The sequence below is a fragment of the Pseudochaenichthys georgianus genome, chromosome 6, assembly GCF_902827115.2.
Source record: "Pseudochaenichthys georgianus chromosome 6, fPseGeo1.2, whole genome shotgun sequence".
Taxonomy (NCBI): Eukaryota; Metazoa; Chordata; class Actinopteri; order Perciformes; family Channichthyidae; genus Pseudochaenichthys; species Pseudochaenichthys georgianus.
Window position 1 is genome coordinate 31,378,051 of NC_047508.1, and position 14,219 is coordinate 31,392,269.

The 14,219-nt window shown below is 39.3% G+C and overlaps 2 protein-coding genes across 3 annotated transcripts in view; one reads left to right on the plus strand and one right to left on the minus strand.

Moving 5' to 3' along the window:
* Positions 1-225: 225 nt before the first annotated feature.
* svip (small VCP interacting protein) lies at positions 226-4,154 on the minus strand. 2 transcript variants are annotated; one of them, XM_071203540.1, is made up of 5 exons: positions 3,567-4,154; positions 2,867-2,917; positions 2,357-2,403; positions 1,840-1,956; positions 226-1,521 (listed from the first exon to the last, which is right to left on the minus strand). In XM_071203540.1, exons 1-4 carry the CDS (start codon positions 3,627-3,629, stop codon positions 1,875-1,877), a joined length of 243 nt encoding a protein of 80 aa, XP_071059641.1. In that variant the 5' UTR covers positions 3,630-4,154; the 3' UTR covers positions 226-1,521; positions 1,840-1,874. The 2 variants fall into 2 exon arrangements, with proteins under 2 accessions (XP_071059641.1, XP_033940563.1); XM_034084672.2 differs by lacking the exon at positions 2,357-2,403 and having other exon boundaries at positions 3,567-4,026.
* Positions 4,155-4,909: 755 nt separating this feature from the next.
* ano3 (anoctamin 3) overlaps positions 4,910-14,219 on the plus strand; it is a 51,600-nt gene continuing 42,290 nt past the window's right edge. The window contains exon 1 of the mRNA XM_034084623.2: positions 4,910-4,982. Within this exon, the coding sequence (XP_033940514.1) occupies positions 4,943-4,982 (40 nt within the window). The 5' untranslated portion in view covers positions 4,910-4,942. The remainder of the gene's footprint in view (positions 4,983-14,219) is intronic.

A 14,219-nucleotide genomic window follows, 5' to 3' on the forward strand; every position in this document is an offset into this window, starting at 1 on the left:
TCTTGTTTGTACATTTTTTCATTAGGACTGGGTACGTTTTCTGACCCAAAGCCCAAATCCTAAGTAGCCATTTGACGTGTAGACTAGTGTGTTCAACTGAGTGTGCTTTATACTGGCTTTTTAAGCCAGTAGGATGTGGCAAATGTCCTTACTGATCATTTTAACCAAATCTAACTCTTATCTTAACTTTCTGTAAACCCGTAATTTACAGAGTCCACACAAGAGTAGCAGAAATGTAATTTATTGTAGCAAATAACATTGGCTATATGTGCTGTTCTACAAAATGGTAGGAGCACCAGAAGCCTTTAAGGATCAAGTAAAGGCTTTAAGAAATGCACTTAGTTAAGCACATAGTAAATACTTCCCTGTGTACCGTACATACTTCACTTGTTTTTCCGACCAAAGGTTTCTCCCGTTTATATAACAGCTTACATTTCTATCTCCAGCATAGTGTTAGAAAGCATGTTTGCTGCCCACACCCACTGTGTGCAAATAGATGTCTTACAAAAGCTTGTTTGTCACAAACACATCATATCATATAAATAAGCAGGCATCACATCAGTGGTTTGCACACATTGTAATTCAATGCAACACAATTGTGCAGAGCAAAAACTAAAAGGGCTCTATTAAATGATTTATACCAAAGACTTGTGCACAGGGTTATTAACAGCAACAACATTTGGAAGCTGCTGTATATTTGATCACTAAGGTATGAAGTTTGTACTTCCTGACTGAACCACCAACTCAGTGATGTTGCATTGAGTTCAGACCTGGTTATCAAACATTTCCTCAGCACAATGCCCCATTGGGATTCCCATGTGACGTGAGCACTGCACTGATCATAGAACCATCCACCGGGTGGTAAATACGTTATAGCGCTTCTTGCACAAGTCTTTATGTTGCCCATAAATAGAGCCCTCAATTAGGTTAAATACATGTGAACTGGGTGCTTGTTTAATTGTATGAAAAACCTTCATAAGCACACTTTCAAGTTTGTAAACATAAACTGTGTTTTTCCTTGACAGGTTGTTGAAAAAAGTCGTACAAAAAGCAGTGCAGACAATGTGGATTTACAAATCCTCCACAGTGAAAACTAAAAGCAGTGAAGTGAAAAAGCTAAAAAGTACTTAATGACAGCTTTGTCTTAATATGACAACAGCCAGCAGAGTTAAAGCTGGACTCAATCATCATATTATTTAGTGTTATCTAATGGTGATCACTGTAAGATTGTCATATCTATTTTTAAATAAAACAAATACAGTATGACCTGTATCTACTTGCACATGTCTGTTATCCCTGTCCAAACGTCTGTGCTGGCTCGTATAACTTGGCAACAAGAGGGTTTCCTGCTGTTCTGTCTGTAATCACTTCAGATTGTTTTGCATAAAGCATGACACCTGTAGCCACTTGTCTCATAATATCAAAACAAAAACCGACAGCAGTTCAAACATCTTTCAAGTCGTCTTGCTTCAATTCTTCACTTTGTTTTTGACTTCATCTTGATTTTCAGCCCACCTGCCACTAGAGAACAAAGAGGGGGGAGGTTATCAGAACAATATTCAGTCTTTGAGACAAAGTGCTATTTTATATATCAATGATATGTCTCACGTTTGAGAGTAGATGTCATATAGAAAACGTGGTCAGTGTGATATTTTGGTGTTACCGCTAACTGGGTAACAGATTATATCAACAACATTATCATATTGTTGGCTAACATCTTACTATTCAAATAGAGGGATACATTCAAAGTTATATTTGCACCAGACTTTCTAGAGTGACACCCATGATCATCCTGTTTCTCTAGAAATCACACAGCTTGAGGAAAATAACAAAACTAACCCTCAACCCGCCGCCGCCTCCAGACACAGAGCCGGTCATCTCCTGTTTTTCCATCTCTTCCTGTTTCTTCTTTTTTCTCTCGACTGCTTCTGGATTTTTAACCCCCCTGTATGTTGTCTGAAAAAGAGAGTAGAAAATGGTCAAGCAATAACTGACAATGTCTTCATTAAAAAAAAGGAGCTTAAATATTTGTAATGTGTTCAAATATATAATGTACAGTCCAAAACACATGCATGTTTTTCCCCAAAAAGTATTTTAATAAAAAAACGTCTTTAAAAAGCACAAGGTATGTTCAATCAGAGCTAGCAAAATGGCATTCAACTTCCAAATAAAGCAATCCAGAGAAAGGATGAAGCAGCTCACTGCCATGTGTGTGTTAGGGCCGAGTGATTTCATCTGCAGTCCTGAAAGTGTGAATCATCAGGGAAATTGAAGGTGAAACATGTGGTAGATTAGAAATGAGCCAATCCAAAAGATTCAATTGGCCAAAAAAAGGTTTTCATTTTGGTCTACTTACCTTGATACAACTTTAGCATGGCTCTTACGGGTTTTCAAGTGGCATTTCTGTATGATAATGAAAACACTCACCACACTGTCACATGCATCTACCTCAGATGGGATGTAGTATAATTTATACTACATCCAGTTTCCAGTATATTGTATGAATCTCACTTAAACTAATGTAGTCTGAACAACCCTGCAGTAAATGTGATCCTTGTATGATGTCCAGTTTTGGATCAAACGATTTAGAGAACTGTTAAGCTTAGTGGTTATTTTGGAGGCTGTGGTGTGTTTAGTTGTTGTTGAATTATAAAAAGGTAATACTGACAAATATTTTAAATCGCACAATACAATTTAACAACATTAAACCAACAGCCTACATTTAATCCAACCTTCATGATGTATTACAGAGCTCATTATGGAAAACATTACTTTTAGTAATATGTACCTAATAATCTGGAAAACAGTATCAAAAGGGTTTTAGACACAAAGAGAAACATACACAAACACTTATTAATTAACCTACCTCTTTCTGTCTTTTCTCAGCAGCCTCAGCCAATTGTCGTCTCCTTGCGTCCTGAAAGTAACAATACATCGAAACCTTTGAAGTATTATGGTTGGATTATTGTATTCATTTCTGAAACCATAGGTAAACTACAGCAACCCACAACTAACATTACATACTTTATATGAAAACTTCTAAAAGAATACCTCAGTTTTTCAGGGAAATGTGTCACAAAATCACCACTCAAAAGTTTCTGTGCATCATCCTAACAATAGTTAAGTAACTCAGGGCTGTCCTGATGGATGTCAAATCCTTATTAACTCAATCACACATACAACCACACCCCTAAAGAGATACATGCACACGAGCATGCTTTACAAATAACATTGCTAAACTATCATACACTCACACAAATGTTTGGTCTTTTATCAGTTAGTCTTGTCAGCTACATCTGTTAGCCACAGTCTATATAAAGCTAGCTAGTTGAATATGTTGGGCCTGCAACATGCTTTACAGCCAGTGTTTACAGAGGCTAAACAGTCAACTCCTGAACATTACCTAGTAGGGCCTACTGATGTCCTACACACGATTAATCACATCCACATGGCATTTGGTTTATTTAACGAGTGAAAATACACATTGTATGTCGTTATACACGTGTGACATTCTGACTTTTGTAGTGACACAGCTGGTAATAAAAGCTTTAGTAAAATGAACCTACTGGATCTGGTGTGACAACAACGTCGTCCGCTGCTCCACCAAGGCACGGTAAGCACATCCCCATACTGGAGTACCGGGAAGTAAAAGGCACGTACAAAATTGAAACAAGTGTCTTGGTTGAGATTATCAAGCTAACTTACTAGCTGGTAATCAGTCAAATCGCTGTGCTGATGGTTAAGGCAGAAGAGGAAGCAGCACCCATCGACTGCTGCTGTTCGCATACCGTTACCGTTAGCTTATGTTAGCCCATGGTAACGATAGCATCCCAGTTTACAGTTAGCTACCACTAGCTTAACGCACTTTTTCTCATCCAAGCAACCACTTATTTTATTTTATTTCTTCCCAAACCTCTTTTTAAAAGCATTGACATATGACAAATATGTGTTATAAAGTCAGACGTCCATTCTAAATGTTTATCCCAGAGTTTGTTGACACAGCTGACTAATCTGCCAGTGTAAACTATGTTCACAAACACGACATTGCTAAACAGTTTTCTGCTAAAATGTACAAAAATAACTAAGCGCCAAATAATAATACCCCATCAAAACAATACGAAACTGCTACTGTATTTGTACACGATTTATCTTAAGCTACAGTGGTCTTATTTATAGCACATTTGCTCCACCATATTGTGTTAAAAGAAATGTGTTCATTGTGTGATTTTGAACGTAGCTCGGTGTGATGGGTGGATGGATGCTACACACCGCTGTTCTGATAGCTGATGCAACAGCAGCACCTTGTGGCAAAGGAAAAAACTAAGGTTATAATCACTATGTTAATGATGATAATCTAATACATAAATGCCGCTGGTGAAGTTTATTTAGCTATTAGCTATACTCATGATGACATAAAGAGAGTAATAATAAAGTTACAGAGACAGCTGAACGCTTTAGTTGATGGTATTTACACTACAAATAATAAATAATCGATTCTATAAGCCAGGTAGTAATATATATATATATATATATATATATAATATAATTATGCTAATGAAAGCCATTAAACTCAAGGCAAACTTACCTTTTTAAAAGAGTGTATCCCTCCTCTCCTGGTTATAATTTGTTATCAATCATGTGGCTTAGACGAAATGAGGAAGCCCCATATGATGAGAGTGATTCTCAATACAGCAGTTCCGTCCAAATCAATGCTGTACAATCAATAACCTGAGCGTTTTAGTGTTGTTTCTATCCTGTTTAACCCGACAACACTTTAAACTCCACCCATTCATCTTCGCTGCACAGCCGGGGCTTCATCACAGCTCAAAGTGCTGCACGGTGAATGGCAGCATCATGAATTTGCACAGCTTTTCCTACAACAATTCACTCAGAAACGTATTGAAGGGGGATTTTTACTGAAGGCATCTGTAGTCTTCATGCAATGGAAGTTAAGGTGTCCCAGGCTCTTGGCAGCTCTTCAGGTAGGTTTAACTCACACTGAGTAATAGTTAAGCAATGATTGACAATAGGCTACAACTGCTGCTATAAAACTAACTTTAACAAATAGCACTAAATATGACCTGATATGTTTGTTTAATGATTTGTGTTTTTGCATTCAATTTATTGAAAAGAAAAGAAAAATATGTTTTAATAACGTCTTACAACATGTTTAAAAATGTTCAATAGAATGTTGGTTCTCTGACACAGCTTCAGTTCTGCAACAAGAACATCTCAGCGCTATAATTATTTAAAATGTACTTTTTTTTAACTTGGTTAGCAGTTGTCCATAATATATATATTAATTAAATCGTAGAAGCTTCATGGGTGCAGACTAATTCAGTAAGCATTATGAAACTGTACTTGCTTATCCGCTGTAAAGCTTATCCTTTATTTATTAATGAAGCGACACATGGGCGCCTCCTTTCAGGGACGTGCACAGACATTTGGAGACACATCTCATAACAAAATAAGCTAAGGTGACTACTTGCATTCGGTGAATTAATTTCAAAAATGAAAATCAGGGACATTTTTTGTTTTGCGGTCCAAAACTCATTAAAATATCTAATGTTAGTAACTGGGGACAATTCTGTTCTAATGTAGTTTGACCATTGTAACTGCTGTGCAGTCCAGACATACTGATAAAATAGGGCCTCTAACCAGGGGTTAAATTGGGCCGGGGCTGTCCGGGGCTCAGCCCCGGCACATAGGACGATGCTCTGACGTCATCGCCCTCGCTCATTTGTCATTTGTTTAAGCCATAATGTAACATCTCTCGTTCTTAATATAGACTTTATTTAGGGTCGATATGTGTTGACTTTAAAATTTAAAATAGCAGATCTCTGTGACAGGATATAGTTTTTCCGCTTAGTGAACGCATGTCTCTGCTCCGATCAGGAGCTGCAGCACCGTGGCTCCTTCTAACCAATTTGCTGCCCTAGGGGAGATTTTAGCTGGCGCCCCCCCCTGCCAGAAAATCGTATCCAAAGAATACACAATAGAATATATAAAAATTAAATGAAAAATCTCTACAAAAGACCAATGCACTACAAAAACAGAAACGTATTGACATAGGTCATATACATCAAAAAGGCTTCAAATGTATTCAGTATTATATGAACATGTTTTAATTGGGGTGAGGACATCACATCCTCTAGGGGGGTCCAGGGGTATGCCCCCCCCGGAAAGAAATGTTTGAACATTTAAAGTAACATGCTTCAATCTGGTGCACATTACTAGAGACCTGATCTAGGGGGTACAACTCTAACGGCCCGTCCACACAGCGGCATGCGTTGAAGCTTCCCGGCGGGCGTGTCTGAAACTCAACCAACAACCAATCACATGAATCTCCCGCCCCTGATATACAAGCAGCGGTTTGATTGGCTAGAGCTTGTACAGTCATATGATTCGATTGGCTGACGCTTCTGCCCTGGCTTCCAAACTTGAACATTGCTCAACTTTTGCAGCGAGCCACGCCAGCAAAGTGACGTCACCCCATTCAAAGTGAATGGTGAAGCTTTCAATGCACGCCGCTGTGTGGACGGGCCGTAAAACACCCATATGAAAAAGATTGGTTTACATTTTAATAATCAAATAAGTATGTGAACATAACCAATAACCTACCATAGCCAATAGCAAATAAATGCAACTTATTTTATTTTTGTTGTTCATTCATATCTTATTTGACCTAGTTAACATTTATTTATGAATATTTTTGTATCTCTCAAGTTTTAAACGATATTTTTGGTTTACTGTCCTATAGTATACATTGAAATGATTTCAAACCTGTTTACCCCAATAATTATAAAAGAGTGCCTTGGAAATATTTGTTTACATAAATTGCATTTATCTCTCTCGCTCGATCCCACACCCACTTTGGCTGTGAGCTGCGGACGCCTGATAAGCCAACACCCCCCACTTTCATCACTTACAGCGCCCATCGTACGGGGCAAATGAAAAGTGTAACCGGGGTGAAAAGGGTGTTACCTTGACTTAATTATGAATGTTGTTACATCAAGGCCAAAAATTAGGATGAGTGCAAACAGTCAAAATGTTTCCCCCCCCCCAGATCTGGCGCCCTAGGCGACCGCCTATGCCAAGAACCGGCCCTGTACACCATGCTAAATGTATGTCTGCATAAAGCTGAGTTATGATCGGTCATAATAATACAGAATTTGGTGATGATTAAATAGTTTACAGTGAGATTTACTCCCATACTTTTGGCCATACTCACACAGCCCTACAAATGAATTGAGATTTCCACATAAATGTTCTTTAGCAAGTGTGCAGAGCAGTGTTGATTTAAAAAAGCAATTTGAAGGTTGGATATTTGTAAACCTTTTTTTGCGTATATATATTCATAATTTAAGATGTAAATTAATTCCAGTTTATTTGTAGCAGGCTACTTTCTATTTTTATTGTGACATTTGGTGGCATCAATGTCTGCATTTGATACAGATAATGGAGCAGTTGCTTTAGGGCCACAGTGTAGGACCCTTAAGGTCAAATAATGAGACCCTCGACCTCCGCCCCTCCCTCTCGCACCTCCACACAGAGCCCCCCCCCCCCCCCCCCCCCCCACATATCAAATCCCAACTTAACCCCTGCTTCTAACTAATTAGGCTACCTTAAATAAACTCACTAATTAATTAAACCAGTTCAATACGCATTATTCTTATTCTTATCATTATGAGCGCAGCCAGTAAGGTATGTAATTACTTGTTTATTTAGGATTCCGTAACTTAATAACAGAGATGGTCAAACTAAAGTGGTAGAGACATGGCAGAAATTCTACAATGAAGCGGGACAGTGAAGTATTCACCCATGAGAGGGCGATCAAGAAAATCAATCAATCAATCAATCAATCAATCAATCAATCAATCAATCAATCAATCAATCAATCAATCAATCAATGTTTATTTATATAGCCCAATATCACAAATGTTACATTTGTCTCAGTGGTCTTCACAGTGTGTACAGAATATCAGTATGACAATACGACACCCTCTGTCCTTAGACCCTCACATCGTACAAGGAAAAACTTCCAAAGAAAACCCAGTTTAAAGGGAAAAATGGGAGAAACCTCAGGGAGAGCAACAGAGGAGGGATCCCTCTCCCAGGACGGACAGACGTGCAATAGATGCCGTGTGTAAATTGAAAAGATAATACATTTGCAACATAGGTAGTCCAAATGTTTGGAAATGCATGTGTGTATAATAGGAAGATGAATCCACGAGGATATCCATCCAGGACCGATGATCCAGGACCACAGCCACGACTCAAGATCCAGCGCTCGCGATCCAGGACACAGGACCGCAGGATCATCCATGACTCCGGATCCCGGCGTATATAGACACCAAAAAGAAAGACATGTGGGGAAGCTGGGTTAATCGGAACATGAGAGTACACAGGTACAGACAGAGAGAAGGAAGAAGTAAGATGTCCCCCGACAAACTAAGCCTATATCAGGAAAACTAGGGGCTGAATCTAATCAGCCCTAACTATGAGCTTTATCAAAAAGGAAGGTCTTAAGCGCACTCTTAAAAACGGATAGGGTGTCTGCCGCCCGAACACAAACTGGAAGCTGATTCCACAAATGTGGAGCTTGATAAGAAAAGGCTCTGGCTCCCATTGTACTTTTAGAGATTCTAGGAACAACCAACAACCCTGCATTCTTGGAACGCAATGCCCTAGTAGGACAGAGGTAAGATGGCGCCTGCCCATTAAGGGCTTTGTAGGCGAGAAGAAGAATTTTAAATTCTATCCTGTGTTCTATAGGGAGCCAGTGTAAGGCAGCCAGAACAGGAGTAATGTGGTCCCTTTTCCTAACTCTGGTTAGTACACGAGCCGCAGCATTTTGAATCAGCTGAAGCGACTTGACTGACTTCTTGGTACTCCCTGATAATAAAGAGTTACAATAATCCAGTCTAGAAGTAACAAATGCATGGACTAGTTTCTCTGCATTGTTTTGAGGCAAGATATGCCTGATTTTTGCAATGTTACGTAGATGGAAGTAGGCGGTCCTTGAAATTGATTTTATGTGGGCGTTAAAGGATAAATCCTGATCAAATATAACACCAAGATTCCTTACAGTCTCACTGGAGGCCAAATTAATGCCATCCATAGTTAGTATATCTTTAGATAATTTGTTTCGTAGATTTTTCGGGCCAAGTACAATAACTTCAGTTTTGGTCGTGTTTAACATCAAAAAGTTTAAGGTCATCCACGTTTTTAAGTCCTTAAGGCACTCTTGAATTTTAATTAGATGATTAATTTCATCAGACTTGATTGATAAATATAGTTGAGTATCATCCGCATAACAATGAAAGTTTACAGAATGATTCCTTATAATATTGCCTAATGGAAGCATATATAATGTGAACAAAATAGGTCCGAGCACTGAGCCCTGTGGCACTCCATGGCTAACTTTGGTTTGCGTGGAAGATTCATTGTTGACACGTACAAACTGAGAGCGTTCAGATAGATAGGACCTAAACCAGCCTAAAGCAGTTCCTTGTATGCCAACTAAGTGCTCTAGTCTTTGCAATAGGATGTCATGGTCGATAGTATCAAATGCAGCACTGAGATCGAGCAAAACAAGAATAGAGACAAGTCCCTTGTCTGAGGCTATTAGAATGTCATTTGTGACTTTAACCAGAGCTGTCTCTGTGCTATGATGTGTTCTAAAGCCAGACTGAAAATCTTCAAATAAATCATTGTTTTTTAAGTAATCACACAACTGTTTTGCGACCGCTTTCTCAAGAATCTTTGAGAGGAACGGAAGATTAGAAATAGGTCTATAGTTGGCTAAAACCTCTGGATCGAGGTTGTGCTTTTTAAGAAGCGGTTTTATCACTGCTACTTTGAATGATTGTGGAACATAGCCTGATAATAAAGACATATTCATAATATTTAATAAAGAAGTGCTAATTAATGGAAAAACTTCCTTCAACAGCTTAGTTGGAATTGGGTCTAACATGCACGTTGATGGTTTAGAAGAGAGAATCATTGAATGTAATTGTTCAAGGTTTATGGCTGAAAAGCATTCTAGTTTACTATCTAGTGTAATATTAGAACTTACGTTTCCGGGAGCTGTTGATAACACTATACTGGTCAAAGGCAAGAGGTCATTAATTTTGTTTCTAAGAGTAACAATTTTATCGTTAAAAAAGCACATAAAATCATTACTACTGAGTGCTATGGGAATAGAAGGCTCAATGGAGCTGTGGCTCTCTGTCAGCCTGGCTACAGTGCTGAAAAGAAATCTTGCATTATTCTTATTCTCATCTATTAATGAAGAGTAGTAGGCTGCTCTCGCTTTACGCAGTGCTTTCTTATATTCATTGAGAGTAATATGCCAAATTAAACGAGATTCTTCAAGTTTAGTGGAACGCCATATCCTTTCAAGTTGTCTAGACTTTTGCTTTATTTTGCGGGTTTCGGCATTATGCCATGGAGCTAATCTATGTTGTTTTATTTTCTTCTTTTTCAAAGGAGCAACAGAGTCTAATTTTATTCGCAGCGCATCTATAGCACTATCAACAACATGATCAATTTGGGGTGGTGTACATTTTGTGTAAGTTTCCTCCCCTACATGCAGACATGCTATCGAGTTAAGTATTGGTGGAATCTCTTCCTTAAATGTGGCTATAGCACTAACAGATAGGTTTCTGCTGCAAGAGCTTTTGACTAATGCTTTGTAGTCTCGTAATAGTACTTCAAAAGTTACTAAGAAATGGTCGGATAAAGCAGGATTATGCGGTTCGACTAATAGTTGCTCAATTTCAATACCATAAGTCAGAACAAGGTGTGTGATTATAGCAGTGGGTTGGTTTATTTACACTCTGACAGAAACCAACAGAATCTAATATAGAGTTAAATGCAACAGTAAGGCTATTTTTATCATCGTCAACATGAATATTAAAGTCACCTACGATAATTACTTTGTCTGTTTTAAGAACCAAAGTTGATAAAAACTCAGAGAATTCTGATAAGAATTCTGAATAAGGACCTGGTGCACGATACACTGTAACAAATAAGATTGGCTGCAAAGTTTTCCAGGTCGGATGCGTAAGACTAAAAACGAGGCTTTCAAAGGAGGTATAATTTAATTTTGGTTTAGTATTGATAAGTAAACTTGAGTCAAAGATTGCTGCAACTCCACCTCCTCGGCCCGTGCCTCGAGCAATATGAGTGTTGACATGGCTGGGTGGAGTGGTTTCATTTATGCTGACATATTCTTCATGTCTCAACCAAGTTTCAGTGAGACAGCATATATCAATATTATAATCTGATATTAAATCATTTACCAATATTGCTTTAGATGCTAGAGATCTTATGTTTAAGAGACCACATGTAATCTTCCTGTTTTGTTGCACTGTAGTAGTTGTTACATTTACTTTTATTAGGTTATTATGTATGACACCTCTATTAGGTTTTACCTTAAATTGTCCTTGGGCAGACACACACACCGCTAATATTGGGTATTTTATTGGGTTCGGGATTCCTATGGATGACTGCCTAGGAGAGAGCGCAGAGAAGCGTGTAAGACTGCGACTCTGCCTCCTGGTCTCAACTCCAGTTTGTCATGGATTAAGTCCACAAAGCCCTGAAATGTTTGCCGAAATGAGATCTGCACCTTTCAAAGTAGGATGAATGCCGTCTCTCTTAATCAGACCAGGTTTTCCCCAGAAGGCTGTCCAATTATTTCCGAAGCCCACATTGTTTGCTGGGCACCACCAAGACAACCAGCGCTGAAATGATGACATGAGGAAAAGAGAGCGAGCGCCCCGTTGAAGGAGTTTACAGATGAAAAGACACACAATCACAAAAAGTAGGCTATATTTAGGTGTTTTTTTGTAAATAACCGACGGTATCAAGAGGAAGTAAAGTCCCCTGGTTTGTCCCTTATTCTCTAACTGCCATGAGACAACTCAAAATCAAGTTTCCAAAATCCGACACTGAGGTGGTCTTAACGCACCGGCAGATGACAGCACTGACAAAGTGTGTTTCCCGCAGCGAGACGCTTCTAATTGTGGGCTTATCATGTTGATTCTGCCACAACAGAAAAAATTAAAATAAACTCTCGCTCTCTCCAGAGGGGCAGGTCAGCCAAATAGGCCAAACGGGCCGTTGCCCTGGCAACATTAGCCCGTACCTGTGCACATCCCTGCCTCCTTTATATCAGTTTCCTTAATGAGAGCCAGATGAATTGGTCATTAAATAGAATAAGAAGATACAAAAGGCACTTTATGTGTAATTTCAGTGTTGTGTGCTCTTTTTACACTGGCATGTTTGCACAGCAGCATTCAGGGAAGCTTACTGTAATGTTGTGATGATGTAGTCAGTCACAGAAAGGAAGGAAAGGGAGCGTGACTGTGAGGTAAATCCAGCAAACATCTCCAACATCATTCAGTTTAATGAGCTAGCTAATGCATGAATACTATGGCTTTTATTAGCTGATCTAAATCACCACTCCCCAGGCGAAGATGAAAAGGGCCAACTGTGGTTATTTCATGATAGCTAATGGGACAGTGTTTACATCTGTGTTGAGCCATGTGGATAATGTTCAGTGGTGTGCAGAGACTCTGTGGTGGCTCTGCTGGAAGCTGGGTCAAAGGTTTACCTCATCTTGAATTTGACGCTGGTCAGAGGCGGCGCTAGGGGGTGGCTACTTGGGCTCAAGCCCCGGATGTTTTCTGAAAAGCCCCGGATGTTTCACTTAAACATTTTTTTAAATGTCTCGGGAGTAATGTGCAGTACCGGAGTCCACCAGAGAGGCAGCCGCTACGTGACATTAGCCTGCGTACTGCGTAGCCTTCCCTGCTCTGAAGAAGAAGTGATCCTTCCTAGTGCCTGACGAGTTTTAAGCTAATAGCCGAAGTTATGGATATTAGAAAGTTATTTTCATCGAAGCAGGCGCCACAAGCTGCAGCAGCAGCAGCAGTATCAGCAACTGACAACAATGTCATCACCAGCAGTGAAGAAATGGATGATGTTTCAGGTGTGTGAATATAATGGTGATATCTGCACTCTGGCTGACTGAGTAAGAAGTGAAAAAGAGTGATGTACTGTAACGTTAATCTTATAGCTAGTAAACATGGAGTAACCAAGGCAAGGCAAGTTTATTTATATAGCACCTTTCAACACAAGGCAATTCAAGGTGCTTTACAAAAATGAAAGACATTCAGACAAAGGCATTTAAAAACAGTAAAAGATAATAAAAGAAACATTAAAAGAAAAAATACATGAATACAAAGTTACAGTGCAGTTTAAGATATGAATAGTTCACACAGAAGTTCCACTTTACTGATGAACACAACAGCTCAGTTTAAATTAAAAGCAGCGACAAAAAGATAAACCACACTAAGTCAATCCCCTTATATGTTAGTATGTATACAGAACATGACTAAAAGTGATCCTAAGATGTAAAGTTAACCCTTCATACCTCAGTCTACTTTTAAGACACTAAAATAACGTATTCCAATTTTTATTTTGTTTTCCCGCGTGGAATTATACCGGCTCTGGTTTCAGTACACATAACAACGGAACCATAGCAACGGAACTGACAGGCAACGGAACTGACAGGCAACAGTCTGAATCCGATTGGCTGTGACTGCATCCACTCAGAGTGCCCGATTCAGAAACATGACTCTTACACTCTTTACGTCACAAACAAAGATGGTGGATGAGAATAGATCTATAAAACAATAAGCAATGCGCAGTGGATCGGAAGAGGACGGTGTGTCGGCTTTGTTCGATAGCGGTGCGGTATGCTAATGGAAACACACGCCAAACATGCTAAATCACATCAGAAGGCAAAATGCAGGATCTGTTTGGTATTTTGAAAGAAAAACTATTTATATACTTTATATAGGTATGGCCCTACAATATATTGTTCAAATATAGCATGATATGTCCCCTTTAAGGTATTATTAAGGTAGGATTAATGTTGCTCTCAAAGTGCACCAGATTGATGCTTTTAACTTCAATATTTAAAAAAAATCTTCCCGGGGGGAGCATGCCTAGAGGAGGCGACGACCCCCCTAAAGGATGTTTTGTCCACCCCCCACTTGTAAAAAAAATAGCACTTTACCCCCCCCCCCCCCCCCCCCCCAACAACTCCTGGGCTAAGCCCCGGATCTCCTACAATCCTAAATCCGCCTCTGACGCTGGTGTAGATCCTTCAGCTTTTGCCCCCTTACCCCATGTTTTTGGGTCAC

Coding starts and splice junctions, on each gene's coding strand:
- svip (XM_034084672.2), bottom strand. CDS start 3,629: ATGGGGATGTGCTTACCGTGCCTTGGTGGAGCAGCGGACGACGTTGTT. Junction 2,918..3,566: donor TTGTTGTCACACCAGATCCA/GTAGGTTCATTT, acceptor TGTTACTTTCAG/GACGCAAGGAGACGACAATT. Junction 1,957..2,866: donor CTGAGAAAAGACAGAAAGAG/GTAGGTTAATTA, acceptor TCTCTTTTTCAG/ACAACATACAGGGGGGTTAA.